The 21,229-nt window shown below is 48.6% G+C and overlaps 1 protein-coding gene across 1 annotated transcript in view; it reads right to left on the bottom strand.

Annotated features, from left to right (window-relative positions):
• Positions 1–21,229, bottom strand: part of LOC135550031 (microtubule-actin cross-linking factor 1-like) — a 264,531-nt gene that overhangs the window by 62,683 nt on the left and 180,619 nt on the right. The window contains 16 exon segments of the mRNA XM_064980467.1: positions 6,550–7,050; positions 9,519–10,513; positions 10,963–11,473; positions 11,700–11,899; positions 12,567–12,696; positions 12,905–13,146; positions 14,059–14,121; positions 14,446–14,557; positions 14,809–14,965; positions 16,748–16,914; positions 17,047–17,364; positions 17,556–17,755; positions 19,576–19,699; positions 19,905–20,078; positions 20,406–20,597; positions 20,877–21,218. Coding sequence (XP_064836539.1) covers positions 6,550–7,050; positions 9,519–10,513; positions 10,963–11,473; positions 11,700–11,899; positions 12,567–12,696; positions 12,905–13,146; positions 14,059–14,121; positions 14,446–14,557; positions 14,809–14,965; positions 16,748–16,914; positions 17,047–17,364; positions 17,556–17,755; positions 19,576–19,699; positions 19,905–20,078; positions 20,406–20,597; positions 20,877–21,218 — 4,428 coding nt within the window.

Genomic DNA, 21,229 nt, shown 5'->3' with positions numbered 1-21,229 from the left:
TTCTGCTTTGTTCCCCGTTTCTGTGTTTTGCTAATTAAAAATAGACACGCGCGCACACACACACACACGCTTTCTTCCTCTTTCCAAACAACACCTGTGCTGGGCCCTGCTGTGGCCAGTGAAGAGTGAGTGAGAGGGCCAACTCCACACACACACACACTCTACTATCCATGGTATCCCACATTCCCAAATTTGAGTGTATACCGACATCACATACATTCTTCTACGCAGATTATTGGGCTTCTTAATTTGACACATGAATCTAGTTGTGTAGTTTATGTAAAGGAGCAGTGTATTTGTTATGGTTGGGCTGGTAAGTGAGGACAGTGGCGATAAGGGATGAGGAGAGATGTGCTGTGGCATGCCCGTCTAATTCACAACAGCTGAGACAATACAGGACCTCGATAGCAGGGAGAGGGAGAAAGATGTAACACACACACGCAGTCACACACACACACAGTGTGATTAGTGTAAAAATCTGGTGTGATTAGTGAAAATGTTGTTAACCTGATCCAATCGACCCTTTAGGATGGAAAATAAACAAAGACAAAAATGAACCAAAAGAGTTGACGAACAAAAGGAGTTAAATCAATAAACAGAAAGTGGAGCCCCACAAAATCAGGCCAAGTCTCTGAAGATGATAAATGAGGAACGCGACCATGCAAGTCCCGGGGAAGATCTACTGGAACACCTCATCGACATCACCAGTAAGTCAACTCCCTTTCAATGTGAACTATCTATCAAAGAATCTTCAGGAAAAAGAGAATTTCACATTGGGGTTCCCCCCTAATGATTAGGTGAGGGGGTATTAACAAGAATTGAGGGAGTTGTAAACTGATCCAAGAGCTGTGGCTATGGCCCAATCCTACCAGAAGCGTGCACATCAGCTACATCATAACAACCCCCCCCCCCAGAATCCTTTACAGCACGTCTCTGAGGATTTGGTTGGAGGGTGGAGGGAGAGATGAGAGATCTGACACACACCACACGCAGTGACGGGTCTATCTCACCCAGGTTTATATACTATTCAAAATCATTTCAAATACTTTAGCTGGCCTCCATTGAGCTTGCCTGTCGCACTGAACCAATAAGAATGTCCAAAGTCCCAAACCATGCTCACTTAGCACTCCAGGTCAGGCAAAAGCAGACGCTCTAAAGAATTTGAACGATTTTAAATAGTATTTGGAACCAGGATGGGGGCCTATGCAGCAGGGAGAGAGAGAGAGAGAAAGAGAGGAGGGGGGAGGGGGGGTGAGGACAGCAGAGACGCGAGGGCATGATTTAAGGAAGGATTCCTCATCCGTCACCTCCGTCCCCATTACCAGCCCTACACAGGAATTCCCATTTGTAGTGGGGGGACTTAAAGCTTCGCAACACCTCAACTCATCCCTATCCCGCTCCGTAGACTATGTCAGCTGCTCTGGGGCAAAGGGACATGCAGTAGAGCCACACCCTGGAGTCTGTGTGTGTGTGTGTGTGTGTGTGTGTGTGTGTGTGTGTGTGTGTGTGTGTGTGTGTGTGTGTGTGTGTCAGAGGATGTTTCTAATTCCAGCCTTTTTCAGGGGGCGTGTCCGGAATCTCAGCTGTCTCCCCACCCTCCACACACATCCTCCCGAGAGACACACACACACCTAGTGGGCACACAAAGCACCCCTAAACACACAAGTGAACTCTGCTGATCACATAAGAGCACATGTACGCAGACAGTATGGCCAGCTATAAAAACATACTTGATAAACAGTCAGACTTGTCCGAACACGGGCCAACATGCCACATGTACGGAGAGCGAGGCCACTTAAAAACAACACCACCCTACCCTTCCCCTCCCTCTTTCTCTCATCCACCCCTCCATCTCTTTGTGACTCAATACGACTTCACTAATCTGACAAGATCCTCTTGCACCTTTCCCCCTAATCGTTACCACCCCCCCTAATCTCAGGCATGATGACATCATCTCTGTGGATTGGTGGTGTTTTTCCCTTCAGTCTAAACTGGGGTCTGGTGGGGGGATGGGATGGTGGAGCAGACAGGCTAGTCTGATTTCAGGGCAGACAGACATGTTTAGGTTTGAAATGACCTGGCGAGATCCATTACAGCCCAGAGAGGAGAGTGGGACGGAGAGGGAGAGGGGGCTTGAGAGAGAGATAGAGAGAGAGAGGGAGGAAAGGAGAAGAGGGAGGGGTGAAATGCAGCAAGTGGGCTCCCTGAGTGAATGAAAGAGGATCTTAGGGAAAGGGAAGTCTTGCTTATCCTCATCTGACTCTCTCTCTTTCTACCTCTCCCCTCACCAGCTCCCTCTCTCCCCTCACCAGCTCCCTCCCTCCCCTCACCAGCTCCCTCTCTCCCCTCACCAGCTCCCTCTCTCCCCTCACCAGCTCCCTCTCTCCCCTCACCAGCTCCCTCTCTCCCCTCACCAGCTCCCTCTCTCCCCTCACCAGCTCCCTCCCTCCCCTCACCAGCTCCCTCTCTCCCCTCACCAGCTCCCTCCCTCCCCTCACCAGCTCCCTCCCTCCCCAGCTCCCTCCCTCCCCAGCTCCCTCCCTCCCCTCACCAGCTCCCCCTCCCTCCCCTCACCAGCTCCCCCTCTCCTCACCAGCTCCCCCCTCTCCTCACCAGCTCCCCCTCTCCTTTCTACTTCTCACTCCTCATCACCTCCTTCTCTCCCTCTCTCTACCTCTCACTCCTCACCCCCCCCTCTCTCTCTTTCTACCTCACTCCTCACCACCTCCCCCTCTCTCTCTACCTCTCACTCCTCACCACCTCCCCCTCTCTCTCTTTCTACCTCACTCCTCACCACCTCCCCCTCTCTCTTTCTACCTCTCACTCCTCACCACCTCCCTCTCTCTCTTTCTACCTCTCACTCCTCACCACCTCCTCCTCTCTCTCTTTCTACCTCTCACTCCTCACCACCTCCCTCTCTTTCTACCTCTCACTCCTCACCACCTCTCTCTCTTTCTACCTCTCACTCCTCCCCCTCTCTCTCTCTCTTTCTACCTCACTCCTCACCACCTCTCTCTCTCTACCTCTCCACTCCTCCCACCTCCTCTCTCTCTTTCTACCTCTCACCCTCACCACCTCCCCCTCTCTCTCTTTCTACCTCTCACTCCTCACCACCCTCTCTCTCTCTCTACCTCTCACTCCTCACCACCTCCCCCCTCTCTTTCTACCTCACTCCTCACCCCTCCCCTCTCTCTTTCTACCTCTCACTCCTCCCCCCCTCTCTCTCTCCACCTCTCACTCCTCCCACCTCCCCCTCTCTCTTTTCTACCTCTCACTCCCTCACCACCTCCCCCTCTCTCTTTTCTACCTCTCACTCCTCACCACCTCCCTCTCTCTTTCCACCTCTCACTCCTCACCACCTCTCTCTCTTCTACCTCTCACTCCTCACCACCTCCTCTCTCTCTCTACCTCTCACTCCTCACCACCTCCCCCCTCTCTCTCTCTTTCTACCTCTCTCCCTCACCACCTCCCCCTCTCTCCTTCTACCTCTCACTCCTCTCACCACCTCACCACCTCTCTCTCTTTCTACCTCTCACTCCTCACCACCTCCCTCTCTCTACCTCTCACATCTCACCACCTCCCACTTCCCTTTCTACCTCTCACTCCTCACCACCTCCCTCTCTCTCTACCTCACTCCTCACTCCTCCCCCTCCCTCTCCACCTCTCTCTCTCCTCCTCTCTCTCCTCACCACCTCCCTCTCCCTCTCTCTCTACCTCTCACTCCTCACCACCTCCCTCTCTCTCTCTCTTCTACCTCTCACTCCTCACCACCTCCCCTCTCTCTCTCTTCTACCTCTCACTCCTCACCACCTCCCTCTCTCTCTCTTTCTACCTCTCACTCCTCACCACCTCCCTCTCTCTCTCTTTCTACATCTCACTCCTCACCACTTCCCTTTCTACCTCACTCCTCACCACCTCCCCCTCTCTCTACCTCTCACTCCTCACCACCTCCCCCTCTCTCTTTCTACCTCTCGCTCTCTCTTTACCTCTCACTCCTCACCACCTCCCTCTCTCCCTGTAGACCCCTTCCTATGCACCCAGACTAACTCTTCATGCTCTAGATACAGCGCCGGCTGTACTTTTACAATGTGCCATTATTACTGCTCTTACTACTGGCCGTAGTCAATGCCAGCAATGCCCAGCTTGTGTCTACATTTACACTGGAACATTCCATTAAGCTGTCGCCCTTCTCTTTTCCTCTCGCTCGCTAACTGCTATTCAGCTATTCACCGATTTCTCTTTCTCTCTCTCGCCCCCCTTTCGCTCCTCTCCCTGCTCGTCTTCTGCCAAACATCCATCCCGCTTGCTCTCATTAAGAAGGGGAAAGAAAGGGATGGGGAGAAAGGAGAGAGAGAAAGTAGTGGGGGGGGGGGCCAACCACAATATTAATAGTGTCGATAAATCAAGGGAGTGCAGAATAAGAGACAGCACAGGGAGGAAGAAGAAAACTCACCAAGACACCAGCTGAACCAATCAGAAACCAGTGTCCAGTAAGTCGAGCAACACACCCTCCAGTCAGATAAGGCTTGTCCTATATTTTAAACAGGTTTATAATGATCCCTTTATATTTGATATAATGACAACATAACCAATCATTAACACCATCTACTTAAAAATTCCACCATCTTAGGGAGCTACTGTGTCTAGTGAATAAACAGACAGGAAGGAGGGTGTTGAAAATGTACTGACAGCCCGGTACTTCTAGTGCAGAGGACGTGACAAAAAGCACAGGAAAAAAATATGTTTAATATCAATGGACTCAGCCAGAAAGAACTGTCTGTGTTGTATAGTACTCATGGAATATCATTTAACATTTCACAATGAATGGAAACCAAAGGAAAGTAGCAGTACAATGGAGTGGCCCTGTTTCTGTATTGCCATTTAGCAGGACACAGCAGATTCCTACGGAACGTTCTACAGCAGATTCCTATTGAGGGGGAAGGAGTAGGCTAATTATTGTGGGCTGGGTTAGCTAACCTGGGATTTCTCCTAGACGGCTGGGGGAGCATCGCTTGAAGAAGAAAAAAAAAACGTATGGTGTGCGAATCGCTCTGGTATCAAACTTAGCCTGGTGTCCATCACCGTGGTGACAGGCCCTAACGAGTTCCAAGGGCTGGCGCCGGAGCCGTAGGGGGTCAGAAAGGGGGGGGGGGGGGGTTGAGGGAATGTTATAAGAACGTTTAGACGCGAGCGAGTCAGCATGGGCGAAGAAGTGCGTCAGACACTTGAAGTAGAGCAGTGCTGCTGTGACTAAACTCTCGTCTCTGCCTGGCTCTAGAACTCAGTCACACCCCCTGCGATGCTCCTATGAATTATAGATCACTCCCTCCTTTCTTGCATATAAGCTCACTCAAGTCCCCTACGGTAACACATACATACCCCAGTCCCCATACCGCTCTTCTGCTCTAAAGTGAGTTGAATAAAGCGCCGAAGGAGGGAAACAGGACCCCCCCCCCAGACTGCTCTATAAATACAGCTGAGAGCCAGAGGAATGACTTGAGTTAGGAGAGGGGTCACACTCCATCACAACACCCCCTCACAGCCCACTGTAGGAGGGGAGTCAGGGAAGAAACGTCACCCGTCCAAAATCCTGTTTCCGCCAGTGATAATAGAGCAGCATTAAGGGGAAGGGAAGTAGCGAGAAAGCAAAGTTGAAGCTGGAGTTGATTTATAGAAGAGAGGATGCCACGGTACACTTCATACAGTAGGCAGAGTCCCACAGACAGAGAGAGACACGTACTCTCAAGCATCTGCCCTAGGAGAGGCTTAATCCACAAAGTTCAACAACCAAGAAGGGTCAAGTTCGTTCCTCTGAGACCTCTCCCAAGAAATGGCTCTTATGTAACTAAAGGCTTTCAAAAGGTTCTGTGTTAGTCAATTTCTTATTTCAATAAGACGCACTAATACTGTTGAAGGTCAGAGTCGAGCGCCAGCTGAGAGGTTCTAACAAAATGGCCACCAGAGCAGCAACCGTGCAATACTATATACACAATGTCTGCTATATTTCTATGCACGTTTGTTGAATATAATTCAAACCGAAGTACGTCAAGCTCAATTCTAGAAGAAATATAGCTTCACAACAACCCTAGCTGAACTGGTTCTAATAAATTGGTAATGCAATGTTTCCCAAATGGTGGCTTGTGGCTAGGTAATACTGGAGCTGTGGCCAGAAACATAGTTTTCCATTCTCTGAGGAGTCACAAGACAATTCAGAAGGCTGTTCATTGATGCCGGCACCAAAAACACTTGGGGAAAACATGCCAAGCTCACTTCTAGGAGGCTGTACTACAGTATAACCATAGCTAGCTCTACCCAATTTACCAATCTCGGAAGACATAATGCCAAAAGATGACACAAAAGCGCAGAACAAAAACTTGACAATAGAGTAGCCATAGAAAGATCATTATTTCCAGGCCTGGATGAAGTCAATGTGGCCGGCGGCCCACCCATCACGGAACATCGACCTGAACGGGATTGTCCATTCTAGTCAATACATTTCAGTAGTAGCACATTCATATTCCCAACCATAAACATCAAACTTGTTCTTACCTTGAACTCGTGCAGCTGCTGCTTGATGGTCTCCACCTCCGTCCCCACCACGCCCTGCGAGTTCAGCCCTTCCTCTGCCCGTCCCAGGAGCCCTTGCAGCTCCGCCACCTGGGCGTAGAATTCTCCCACCTTCTCGGCAGCTGCCTCGATCTGCTCCAGTCTGGCCTGGCCCCTCTCGGCCAGCTTCCCAGCCTGGCGGCTCAGGGCCTCAGTCTCTCTCCTCAGGGCGAGGAGATCGGGAGACGACCCCTCTCGGCGGAGCATGGCGGTGCAGTCGCCCCCGTGACCTTCAAGCTCCGACCTCAACGTGGCCAGGCGAGCCAGGAAAGTGCGGACGGCATCCGCCTGCGAGGCGAGCGAGTCGGCATCGCGCCCCACGGGGCTCAGCGAGTCCAGCTCGTCGTCCAGGTCGGCCAGGCGGGAGAAGAGGTCGCGTACCGAGGACTGGACTTCCCCCACACCCTGGAGACGGGACTCCAGGGTGGAACAGCACTTTTCAATCTAGAGGGGGGAGGGAGGGAAGGGGGAGAAGGAGGGAGAGTTAATAATGTTAAGTTGAAAGAGGCATGGTGCCTTGCTGATGTAATAATATGATATAAATAGCAGGACAAATCATGCTTCATGATTCAACCTAGTTCATGTATCCTAGCCCTCTGCTTAGATTCCTAAATTTCTCATGAGCAATGTGGCGGAAAGGAATGTGATCAGAGCGGTGAGCTAAGCGACAAACTTCTCTTATCAATAATGGTCAAATGTAATGACTTCTGACCATGTATCTGACTAAATACCATGCGGTTTGTACCAGTCTATAAGTAACTATCTATGGCACATTTGGGAATTATACATAGAGTGCATTCAGTAAGTATTCATACCACTTGACTTATTCTACAATTTGCAGTGTTACAGCCTGAATTCAAAATGGATTAAATATATGTTTGTCACACATCTACACACAATACCCCATAATGACAAAAGTGAAAACATGTTTAAAAATGCGAGAAAATGTATTGAAAATTAAATACAGAAATATTTAATTGACTATTTTTAATATTTAAAGTATTCCCTTTGAAAATTCAACTCAGGTTCATCCAATTTCCTTTCATCATCCATGAGATGTCACTTCAACTTGGAGTCCACTTGTGACCGATTCCACTGTTTTGACATGATTTCAGAAAGAAACACACCTGTCTATATAAGGTACCACAGTTGACAGTGTACAGTATGTCAGAGCAGAAACTACACCATGAAGTCCAAGGAACTGTCTGTAGATCACTGAGATATAATTGCAATGCATATATCTGAGGAAGGGTAAAAAAAACTATTTGAAGAGTGTTGAAAGTTTTCAAGAGCACGGTGGTCTCCATCATTCGGAAATTTAAAAAATATGGAACTACCCAGACTCTGTATAGAGCTGGCCGTACAACCAAACTGAGCAACCGGTCAAGAAGGACCTTGGTCAGGGAGAAGACCAAGAACCCAATGACCTCTGACAGAACTACTTGGCTGGAGTTTGCAAAAATGTATGTGAAATACTCAAGATTATGAAGCAAACGATTCTGTGGTCTGATGAGACAAAAATGTAATTAATTTGGCCTGAATGCAAAGCGCAATGTCTCGAGAAAACCAGGCACAGCTCATCACAAGTCCAACACCATCCCTACCATGAAGCATGGTGGTGGCAGCATTATGCTGTGGGGATGCATTACAGCAGCAGGCACTGGGAGACGGGTAAGGATAGAGGGAAAAGTAAATGGAGCCAAACACAGGAAAACCCTTGATGAGAACCTGCTTCAGAGTGCAAACAACTTTAGAAGGTGGTGAAGATTTACATTCCAACAGGACAATTAGCCAAAGCAATGGCTTCAGAACAAAACTGTGAAAGTCCTTGAGTGGCCCAGGCAGAGGCCATACTTGTATCCCATAGAAAATCTGTGAAAAGACTTGAAGATTGCTGTTCACAGCCGCTCCCCATCTAACTTAACAAAGCTTGAGAGAATCTGCAAGGAAGAACGGGGGATAAAATCCCCAAATCCAGATGGGTATGTTGTATCAGCTTTGCACAAGACGACTCAAAGCTGTAATCGCCATCAAAGGTGATTCTACAAAAGTATTGACTCGGGTGTGAACACCTATTTAAATGAGCTCTTTCTGTATTTCATCGTCAATAAATTAGCAAACATTTCTAAAAACAGGTTTTCACTTAGTCGTTGTGGGTTATAGTGTGTAGATGGGTGAGACTTTCATTGAATCCATTTTGAATTCAGGCTGCAACAACAAAATGTGGAATAAGTCTAGGGTTTTGACTACTTTCTGAAGGCACTGTATCACTATACAGAACAATGCTCTTGACTCATTGGTTTACATTTACAGTAAAGTGATTCAATGGTCTGAAGTTTTCTATCTGTACAATGACCATATAAGACCACTGGAACGCCGAATACTTGAACTCCTCTGTCAGCTTAAACACGTTCTGTTCTCCGTCTCAACTCACACACACTTGCATATGCATACATGCTCAAACACACGCTCACGCATACGCTCACTAACGACACACAAAGCCTTCACACCCTCGCACACAATGACCTTTGCTAAAACTAGCTCCTCCGCTGTATCAGCCACACTCCAGGCTGAACAGATTGGCTGTGTTACAATACTCATAAATGGCTTCCTTTCATTGACTCCTTTCCTTATATGTCCACTAATGTAATTGTAAAGGATGATGTAATTGTAAAAGATGAGTAAAAGTCCAACAAACCCAAACAAATGGTTTCAAAAGAGGAAAGGCTGTTGAAGAGTACTGAGACACCCTTATTGTTTTTGAGTGTATGATATTTTTCAAAACTGCTTCATTTCTTGAACATTCTTCTATTGAACAGAATACAGGCCTCTATCTTTCAGTGCCTATGAAATAGTTATACTTTTTATATATGAAATACAGTTTATACTAAATTTCTCACACATCTTCTCACCTTTTCGCTGACGTCTCCAAACTCTCTGTCTGTGTCTCGGGCCTGCTGCTCCAGCCGCTGTCCTCCCTCTCCGTCGCCCCCTGCTGTGTGGGGTGCGTCCTGCACCAGCCCCTGGGCCAGATCCCTCAGGTAGGCCACCTGTGGCTGCAGCGAGTGCAGCGTCTCCTGCTGGCTCCTCAGCCGCTCCAGGCTCTTGTTGCTGCACGCCTGTGGGCCCAGCGCCTCCTGCACCTCGATCTGATGCCGCGCCGCCTCCAGCCTCCTCTCCACCGCCTGCCGCCCGTCCTCGAACTCCTTCAGTCGATCCGCTAACTCTTCCAGTTGGGAAACACAGTTCTGGAGTTTTTCTGCCAGCCTGTCGACTCTACGGTTGAGTTGGGCTTTCTCGTCGCGTATGTCTTCCTCTCCGACGCGGCAGTGCTCCAGGAGTTGGTCGGCCGCGGTGTTTAAATCCTCCAGGAGGGGGCGATGGTGCTCCAGGTCTAACCCCAGCTGCCTGGCCTTCTGCAAGGCCTCGTCCAGGGCCGCTGGGTCGAGGGTGGGCTGGATGTCAGCTTCCCGCTTCTCGCACTCTGTCACCCAGGGCGTGAGCTTGGCGCGGTGTTGCTGGTAACTCTCGGCCTTGGTCAGGGCCGTTTTCAGACGGTTCTGGCGTTCCACGATGGACTGATTAAGCTCATCCCAGTCCCGGCGTAGGGTGGCGAGCCGGGACTGTAAGGCTGATCGTTCTTCGCCGCCGGCGGGTAGTTTGGCGAGCAGGGAGGCCCCCTCGGCCTGGATGAGCTCGTAGGGGCCACGTTGGCTGGCCACCCCGCGATGAAGCTCGTCTTGCTGGGCAAGCAGGGTCCGGATAGCCTCGGGCTGGCAAGGGAGGGAGTCGGCGGTAGAGTCTCTTTGACCACCCTGGTTGTCCAGCCAGCTCTGCAGCTCCTCGAACATCTGCTGGAACTGCTGGGTGCTGGAGAGAGCAGCTTGGAGCTGAGACAGACCGTCAGCTGAGGGAGAGGAACAGAGGATTTGAACGCTATTCATTTACAGATGTTTTGATGAAGAACATTTAACCAGATGGGCCAGCTACCTAGGTCTGAAAGCGGTTTTAGCGCTGGATTCAAAACCTCGACAACTAGCCACAAAGAGACCAAAAAACTCAGAATATAGCCTCCATCACATACAAATACTACTGAAGCCAGGGGCGGCAGGGTAGCCTAGTGGTTAGAGCGTTGGACTTGTAACCGGTTGCGAGTTCAAACCCCCGAGCTGACAAGGTACAAATCTGTCGTTCTGCCCCTGAACAGGCAGTTAACCCACTGTTCCCAGGCAGTCTTTGAAAATAAGAATTTGTTCTTAACTGACTTGCCTGGTTAAATAAAGGTTAAAAAAAAGCCAACAGAGATTCATACAAACAGAATTAAGATGAACACCATAGACAAGACAGAAGACTCACTGGCCCTCTCCTCCAGGCTCCTCAGCGGGCTCCTGACGCTCTCCAGCCTCTTCTTCAGCTCGTCTCTCAGGTAAGGTTCAACCACGATGGCGCTCAGCTCGCCGCACAGCTTCTCCGCCTCGTCCAGCTCATCCCTCCTCTGCTCCAGCTCAGAGCGGATCTCGCCTGTCTCCTGCAGACGCCGTTTCAGGGCCTCAGGCTGGGCACTGAGCGAGGCCTGGCCGTCTAGCCGCTCGCCTAGCTCCCCCACGCTGACCGAAAGGTCCTTCAGCAGGGCCTGATATCGCTCGCTGGTGCCCTGGGCCTGGTCGATGTCCTCAGAGCGCCGGGACAGACGTTGAGTGAGGTCGTCCCACTGCTGAGAGATGGAGCCCAGCTCGGACCGGACCTCCGCTAGGTCCTTGGCATCCTGCGGGGAGGAGTCGCCACCAGATGGGGAAAGGATGCCCTCGGCCGCCTGGGTGAGTTGGTCGAACTGGGGCCGGCGGGTCTCAAACTCACGCAGCATGAACTGTGGAGGGCGGAGGGAAAGGAAAGAGGAGGAGTCAGAACCTTATCTGTCAATCAGGAATAATCTCTACATTTTGGCGAGTACAATTTATCACTAATTAATCAGAATGCTGTTGGTAATCGTTTTGCCGATTCAAGAACAGACTTGGCAAGATGTGGACAATCTATTGTGATGTTATTTTTCATTATTTTGCATGTGTTCAACATAGAGGACCTTAACTATGCACCTGGGCTTGTTGTTTCTGGGTGTTCAGCATGTTGGGGTCGATGCTCAGGGGTCCCAGCACACTCATCATCAGCTCCTTCTCTCTGAGCCACGGCCCCAACTGACTGGCTGCTGTGGCAAAGCTGCCCAGCCTATCAGCACAGGTCTCCAGTTCCGTCTGCCTCTGTACTGCCGTCTCATTGGCATTTGCCCAGCGGGAGTCTAAGTAAATAGGAAGTGAACGTTGGAGTGAAAAACCATAGTCATTTTTTTAATATAAGTAATAGTTGCTAACAAATAGTGGAGAACCATAACAGTGAAACTGATGGGTTCCATGAGTGATTCAGCCCGACTGAATAAACATTATGATTATAGACCCAGTAATTATTTTGACTTGCTAATGTCCAAAAACGTTTTTTTTTTCATTCTGCCTCTGTACGCTTTCCTCATGACTCATACACTGGGTATCCAGCAGAGAGAGAGTCTTGGATCCACATGGCTTTGAAATAAGGCCCTGCGTGAATAGTGTGGAGAAAGGAACACGGCAGAGCTCCCATCTTCAAAACTACAGGGCTATATCAGGTCAGGGTAAAGATATCAAGTATTTTTATAGCTTTGACTTGGAGTCATCCCATTCATTTGCTACCTAAAAATGTTTCATTTCGCTGAGGCAACTCATTAAATCTCAAATAACTACTACATTAGCCTGTCTTCTTATCCTCTGAAATGTACAGTACCATATGTTCCTTAAACGGATTCATCTACCATTCAAAATGGCTGGCTCTATTCATTATTTGATTCAGGGCCTACTGGTTATGTTAGAAAGTGTCCCTTGCCCCACAACTATTCAAAATGGCCGACCCTATTCATCCATTCCAGTACCACTCACCGATCTCCTTCATTTGTTGTCTCCAGGTGTCTGCCTCTGGGGAGTCTGGGTTGTCTGCTATCAGCTTCTCCAGGGTGCTCTTCAGCTCCTCCACCTTCCCAGAATGCTCTGCCAGCTCAGACAGTAAGGCCTAAAGTATAGAGAAAGAAGAGCACATCAGTATGTTGGCTACAAAAAGACAAGGATAAGCATTTAGAACGGAAGCAAGAGAGTGTAAAATGTTTATGTCAGCTAGGGGGTGATAACACAGATTTTCCAAAGTTGCATTGTTGACCAACTAGCAGAGACATAATACACCCCGATATTGACTGTGGCTTGACCCAAGTCCACACACTCACCTTGTTCTCCTGGGCCTGGGCGCGTACCAACTCAGGTTTGGAGGGGGAGGTGGTAGTCTGGCCCAGGTGCAGGCTGTTCTCCCGTTCTCCCAGCCAGCGGCTGAGCTCCTCGGTACCCTGGCTGGCCTTCTGTCGGAGCTCCAGAGAAGCCTCCTGGTTCCGCCGTCTGTTCTTCAGTTCCCCTCCCAGCTCCTCGTAACGTCCGCTCACTTCCGCCACCGCCACCTGCATCTCTGTCAGGTCTGAGAGAAAGAAGGAGGACAATCTATCAAAATAAATCCAATCACATTTAATGGGTATGGTGTTTTGGTAATTGCTATGGAGTCACGCGGTGATATGGTGTGTGGTCCTCACACTACCAGGCAGTTTATGAGGCAACAGATGAAATAAGTGATGAACTTCACAGGGTGGTGAAAGTGCACGGTGATGATCTTGATGCTCCTTTCCAATAAATATCGAGGGTCTTATACTGGTGACATGATGATCGATGTTTGACTGCAAGTTTGACAAATGAATATAATTGGCCTTTTGTCCCAAACAATCTCATCATGTAGTCTATACCCGCACTGTATCTACGAGCTGTTGGCTGGAGCGCACGTGCCAATATCAGAGTGGCCACATTTGCTATATAACGCAACATTTCTTGTGACAAAACCAGCAGTAGAGTTAAAAATGCGATTCGGTACATGGGAATTGAACCACAATAAAGTTATGTTTATGTGCACTACGTTACCACGCACAGACATTTATCCGCGAGAAGTCCATTTGATGGAAACATCTCTGGTGGGGAAAACGCATATTGTTTTTATGCAGATTTGTTGGAATACTTCGCACGAAAACCTGGGTCGCCAGCTGGATGGAAACCTAGCTACCGAAAGACTTTGGGTCGACGTTATTAATCCAGAGGAACAGAATATTAGTGACAACAAACATTTGTAATGGTGTTAAGACACTGCAGTAGCACACACGCTGTAAGAAGCTCACAGACAGCAGACAGACAGAAAATGGATGCACGGTAAGCATTATTGGGAGCGAGCGAGCAGATTGTACGCCAAGCAGTGACGCTCACAGCAGTAAGCGCCGGAGAGCATCTCATATGAGGAAGGAGTCCAGAGACGATTGGGTTTTGGATAAGGGAGTGAGAGTGAGCTCACCTTTGCATGTGTGAATGCCATTGACCCTGCTGGGGCTGTCTGCACCATTGATCTGGGGAACACCTGGGAGAGAGACACACACACTACACTCAGACGACTACACACATTGCAACAGACACTAACACACATTCGCGGACAGTCCAACACAAACACTGATAAGCATATAACACGCTCAGTCTCTGGGTTTTCACACACTGTACACATAGACAGTTTTGCATGGACATGTTTTGCACTTAAAAGATAGCATATCCTCACAGTACACACACACACATTGATAGCATAGACTTCAACACACACAATACACACCTCACAGACAGAGCTTGGATGAACTTGGACATGCAGGTGGCAGGGGACACACGTAGGCAGTTGTTTCCCCATTCCCCTTACCTGTCTTGGCCTGGGGGGCTGTGATGTTGATGATGAGGGTCTCCAGTTCTGACCCAGTCTTGTTCAGCTCCTGAACCCGAATCCCCTGGGCCTCCCAGTCGCTCAGTAAGTCCTTAGTAAAAAAAAAATGTCAGAAAGTTATTAATGGCCTTATATAATTCCTCAATGAATAATCACAAGGACATGTCGTTCTGAATCGCTATCATGCTTTGGAACGTATTTATCAATACACTACGAAATCGAGCAATACCTTAGAATGAGTGAAATATGACTCAGTGATTGACTGAGGATTGTGTACGTGGCGTGAGCGTGATTCAACCAGGTACGAATGAAAAAAGGGCACACACACACACACACACACACCTCGAGCTGCTGCACTCTCCTCTGCAGGGACTCTGCGTTGAGGTTGGCCTCTTTGGGAGGCAGCCGCTCCTGTGTTGTGTGGAGCCAGCTGAGGAGGGAGCCAGAGAGAGACCGGAAGTGGCCCAACCGCTGCTCACAACTCTGGATGGCGTTGTTCCTGGAGAGGGAAGGAGAAGAGATGGGTGAAGATGCAGGGATGGCGAGAGAAACAAGATTTTTTTTAAAAAGAGACCAAAAGAGAGAGATGTAGGGATAGACATTGAGAAAGCGGGTGAAAAACAAAGAGGGAGAGATCATTTTAATTCAAGTCCACTATCATGTCCATGTAAAACGCACAACCATCACATTAAAATCACACGCTCCATGGCACAAAAAGAGAGAGTCACGCAGTCAAGGATAAACCAGTATCTCGACCGTATTCGCCCAAGGCTATAGTCTCCTTAGCCTTGACCCCTGCTTTGTACTTGTTCTGCCCCAATCACAGCTGCTTTCAAAACACTGCACTGACGGCTGTGCACACAGACAAAACAATCGTGATATAACAGTCTGGGTCATTGAAAGTGTTTTACTTATGTTTCCTTCACAGCCTGTCAGCGAGAGCCTCTTTTGTATGTCTGATAAATGGACACTGAACTGTACCCACACCAAGCCTTATTTTAGTAACCTCTGACCACATTCACTCCTGTGCCATCAGCTAACACTGTCCACCCCCACACCATTGTTGGCAACACGCAGCGTTAAGAGACATCCCACACAGGCCGAATCCCTCACTACATGTTGTTAGGTTCAGAGTAAATAACTCGGGGACACTAGAGAACTTTAAGCAAGTTGAATCATTCCCCAAAGGTTCTGTACAGCCGAAATCAGACCGCTAAACATTTCAGACATCTCAGTTTATATGCATCCTACTTAAGACACTCCTCCCCCTTTCAGTTTATGGCTCCACAGGAAAAACATTTCAGACATCTCAGTTTATATGCATCCTACTTAAGACACTCCTCCCCCTTTCAGTTTATGGCTCCACAGGAAAGAAGGTAACCAGATACCAAACCTGATGACTCCCTGAAGGGGAACTGACCTCACCCCTCACCTCCCTGACCTCAACCCCTTCTTCACCTAATACACCCGTCTTTCCTATATCAACACATCGCTCTCCTCTCCTCCAACAAACACATTCCAAAGCCTTCTGGCTTTTTACAAACTCTTTCTATTCAAGGCTTTGACTCTGTCATTTATTTAATATCTCAATGTTCAAAGTTTAGCCGGTTCCAACAATGTATAAGCTTTTGCGATCTTTTGCTAGACGAACAGACAGTCCAATGGTATTAATAAAAGGCCTGACGTAGAAATAGAAACATTAGAAGGGGCATTGCCAGTCATTCTATTTCTTGTGGCATGTCACAAGTGTGGTTAAGCTAAGCAGGGTGACATGGCAACTGGTAACTGCCATACAGGAAGTTTCATTTTGTTGTTGTCATTTAGCAGACACTCTCACAGGAGCAATTAGGGTTAAGTGCCTTGCTCAAGGGCACAGACAGCTGTTCCCCTCTAGTCGACTATGGGATTCGAACCAGCAACCTTGGTAACAAGCTCAATGCTCTTAACCGCTAAGCTACCTGCCACACCAGTGGATGAATTTGTATGGCATTAGCGTGAAGAGAAATGCCATGAGTGTCATATTTCAGACTGTAATGGTGGCAGCAATGTGACAGAGTGTGGTCTTATTGTGCTGTACCCATCTCCCCCTAGTGGGTTTGGTGCTGCACTACAAGCATACGTGCACATAGAGACCTTTAAATCGATTCCGACATGTGAATCTTTGCTTTGTGTATTGTAGGTCAGGGCTTACCTACAGGGAACTACAAAGCTTATACACAGGGCTTTGTATTGGTGTTGTATTGGATTTGGCTCAGCGTTTTTCTAAGGCAGTGCTGCTTACCTTTCAGTGATGTTGGATTCCAGTCGGGCGAACTCATCGGACACCTCTCTGACGTTGTCCAGTAGGGTCTGTGAGCTGGTCAGGGCCTTGGCTTGGCTGAGGTCTGTCCCCAGCTGGCAGAATGACTTCAGTTGACCTGCCTCCTGCTCCTGCTCCGCTCTCAACTCCTGTAGTAGTAAGGTAGACACAGATGTGTTATCTGAAGCCTAACCTCCCCGAAAACCCTCTGCCTTTTTCCACTTCTCTGTTCAAAGATATCCATGGGTCTTTACTATTATTTATCATCCACCTCCTCTCACCTCTATGGTCTGTCTGTAGTCCTCCACACTGCGGTCAGGCTGTCCCGTGGGGCTCAAAGCTCTCAGCCTGGTCTGAGTAAAACCCTGCAGGTCCGTACTCAGTCTCTCATAGTTCTCCAGCTTGGGCAGGAGCCCCCGGAGCTCAGCCTCCCTCTCGGCCTGCTTGGCCTGTGCCGCGGCGTAGTGCCGGCTCAGGCGCTCTAGTGACCCCTGGAGCCCGGAGGCCGTGGAGGCGTCAGAGCTCTGGAGCAGTTTGGAGACAGAGTCGCAGGTGGCCTCCACACTGCCCTGTCTGGATAACAGCTCCTGGCGTAGTTTCTGGAACGGGTTAAAAGAAGCTCATGTAACACAACTGCAAAGTGGAAGTGTGTATTAGATGTGAAGGCAACATTTTTTAAATAATAGTCAGTAAGGTAAAAAAAGAATAAGAGATAATTCTCATAAACAGTATTCCAGCAGCTGCAGGTTATTCCATATTCCATTGTGGACCTGTATTTTTACTATGGTACCTGATTCTGTGTGAGGGCGTCCCGGACAGCCTGGGCGGTGGGTTGGACGGGCCCGGGGGTCAGCAGCAGGCCGTCCAGCCAGGCTAGCAGGCCCGTCAGTCCCTCCTGGACACTGACCGACTGGGCTACGGACGTCTGGAGCTGCTCAGCCCGCTTGGACACGGACTCAGACAGAGAGCTGAACCTCTTCTCCAGACCATCTGAGAGAGAGAGAGGAAGGATGAGAGAATGTCAGGGTGATTACTTTTCTCCATTACGATAGAGACTCGTTTGTTTAGGTGGATGGATTTAAAAAGACATCAACAGAGATGGTGGTGTTCAGTAAGACAAGTAGATACACTGCAGGATCTATGAGGATGTGAAGGGATGAATAAGATATAACAATATAGAAGGTTATGAACGGCAGAACAATAGATACACACTACCGTTCAGAAGTTTGGGGTCACTTAGAAATGTCCTTGTTTTCCATGAAAACATACATGAAATGAGTTGCAAAATGAATAGGAGATATAGTCAAGACGTTGACACGGTAATAAATAATGATTTTTCATTGAAATAATAATTGTGTCCGTCAAACTTTGCTTCAAATAATCCTCCATTTGCAGCAACTACAGCCTTGCAGACCTTTGGCATTCTCCTTGTCAATTTGTTGAGGTAATCTGAAGAGATTTCACCCCATGCTTCCTGAAGCACCTCCCACAAGTTGGATTGGCTTGCTGGGCACTTCTTACGTACCACACGGTCAAGCTGCTCCCACAACAGCTCAATAGGGTTGAGATCCGGTGACTGTGCTGGCCACTCCATTATAGACAGAATACCAGCTGACTGCTTCTTCCCTAAATAGTTATTGCATAGTTTGGAGCTCTGCTTTGGATCATTGTCCTGTTGTAGGAGGAAACGCTTTGGCTCCAGTTAAGCGCCGTCCACAGGGTATGGCATGGCGTTGCAAAATGGAGTGATTGCCTTCCTTCTTCAAAATCCCTTTTACCCTGTACAAATCACCCACTTTACCATCACCAAAGCACCCCCAGATCATCATATTGCCTCCACCATGCTTGACAGAGGGCGTGAAGCACTCCTCCAGCATCTTCATTTTTTCTGCGTCTCACAAATGTTATTTTTTATGATCCGAACACCTCAAACTTAACTTAGTCTGTCCATAACACTTTTTACCAATCTTCCGCCGTCCAGTGTGTGTTCTTTTACCCATCTTAATCTTTTCTTTATATTGGCCAGTCTGAAATATGGCTTTTTCTTTGCAACTCTGCCTAGACGGAGGGAATCCTGGAGTCGCCTCTTCACTGTTGACGTTGAGACCAGTGTTTTGCGGGTACTATTTAATGAAGCTGTCAGTTGAGGACTTGTGAGGCGTCTGTTTCTCAAACTAGACACTCTAATGTACTTGTCCTCTTGCTCAGTTGTGCACCGGGGCCTCCCACTCCTCTATATTCTGGTTAGAGCCAGTTTGCCCTGTTCTGTGAAGGGAGTAGTACACAGCGCTGTATGAGATCTTCAGTTTCTTGGCAATTTCTCATATGGAATAGCCTTCATTTCTCAGAACAATAATAGACTGATGAGTTTTAGAAGAAAGTTCTTTGTTTCTGGCCATTTTGAGCCTGTAATCGAACCCACAAATGCTGATGCTCCAGATACTCAACTAGTCTAAAGAAGGCCAGTTTTCTTGCTTCTTTAATCAGAACAACAGTTTCCAGCTGTGCTAACATAATTGTTTTCTAATGGGTTTTCTAATGATCAATTAGCCTTTTAAAATGATAAACTTGTATTAGCTAACAACGTGCCATTGAAATACAGGAGTGATGGTTGCTGATAATGGGCCTCTGTAGGCCTACGTAGATATTCTATTAAAAACCTGTCGTTTCCAGCTACAATAGTCATTTACAGCATTAACAATGCCTACACAGTATTTCTGATCAATTTGATGTTATTTTCTTTCAAAAACAAGGACATTTCTAAGTGACCCCAAACTTTTGAACGGTGGTGTAGTTGTGAGCTTGTGTACCTGCAGTGCTGATGATCTCGGCAGCTCTGAGAGTGGGGGACTCCTGTGTGTTAGCCAGCTCTCTGCCTGCCCTCCTCACCTTCTCCAACTGGACTGACCGCTCCGCCAGCTCATCCTGCAACAGCTGACCAGAACACAGGGAGAGAGGGGGAAGAAAAAGAACAGAAAAGGGGGGAAAAGGAGGAGACATATTGAGGTGCAGGGAATGGAAAACAGAGTTCTACCCTCTCCTCGCAAAGATTGAGGCGCTGATAATGTCGCCTCGTTCAGTCACATGTACATACTGTATAAAATAATTCCGCACACCCCATCTACTTCTATACTCTCACCTGTACGGCCCGCAGTGTGTTCTGTAGTGTCTGTGTGTCCGTCTCTCCGCCGGGTCCGGCTATACTCTGATTCTGCTCCTGGGTGCTGAGCCAGGTGTGGAGCGACACAGCCTCGTCCTGGTACTGCTGGTAGCGTTCCAACAGACCCGACAGACGCCCCCCCAGATCTGACGACTGGAAAAGGAGGGGGGCGGGGAGTAAGCATAGATCAAAAAAAGATGAACAGGACACCATCTCTACTATGAAAGCAGAGCAATATTGAATATCTTTACACACAGCCTCAACTATGGTTATGGCTATAATATTGATTATAATATATTGTAGTTATATAAAGAGAATGTAAAATAATGAATAAGGCTTATATTTCAAAGGGACCTTGACTGAATATAGTGAGTCTTTCAACACAATCCCTGCCATTGTGGATATGCTCCTAGTATGTATTGGTACACCAAGCACAGTGGTAATGAAGAATACAATCCCCCTACTCTATATGAGACCCACCTTGGTGTGCAGCCCGGTGTAACGGTGGTTGGCATCCTGTAGCTTGTCCGTGACCAGCTGCTTGGTCTCTTCCAGGGCTGGGTCAGACCCTCCTAGCTTCTCCAGAGCCCCCTGGACAGAGTCCAGCACCTTCTGACCAGAGATGGACACGAAGCGCAGGTCTGCCTTGTGGCAGATCACATCCTCCGCCAGCTGGAAGACAATAGGTTCCAGGTCAGTTCGATACAGTCAAGAATGTGTTCAGTTACAACGTTTGAAACAGTCAACTTAGTGTCTTTAGTATCATGACTGTGTATACAGCTGACAGTAGGAGTGAATATTGCTACCAACTGCCAATATAATCCCTGAACTATTGTTACAGTAAGCCTATATTCTTGCATCTTGATAATGTAAACCATCTCTCTCTGGCTATGCAATGTAGCTTTCTCTCTAGCTCACACTAGTCTAGGAAAATCAAAAAACAACATGTACCTTCTTGTGCGCTTCCAGTCTCCCCTTCAGGCCCTGGGCGTCCGTCTCTCCTTCCCCTAAGGAACCCAGCTCCCCCTCACTCTGTTCCAGCCAGGTCCCCAGGCCTCCGTGCTCCTGGAGGAACTTGGCCAGCTCGTCCTTAAGGGCCTCAGAGCGCCTCAGCCTCTCCTGGCAGGCCCGCAGCTTCTCCTGGTGTTGGGTCTGGAGCTGGTCTAGCTGGTCCCGCAGACGCCGTTTCTCCTCGGCTGGCACGGCCGTGTCGGGCTGGTCCAGGAGGGATCGAGCGTTCTGGGACACCTGCATCAGCTGGGCCTGCTGGGCCTGGAGCTGCTGGAGCTCCGTCTGTAGATGGG

Source organism: Oncorhynchus masou, chromosome 12, assembly GCF_036934945.1.
Source record: "Oncorhynchus masou masou isolate Uvic2021 chromosome 12, UVic_Omas_1.1, whole genome shotgun sequence".
Classification (NCBI taxonomy): domain Eukaryota; kingdom Metazoa; phylum Chordata; class Actinopteri; order Salmoniformes; family Salmonidae; genus Oncorhynchus; species Oncorhynchus masou.
This window is presented reverse-complemented; position numbering and strand designations above follow the sequence as displayed.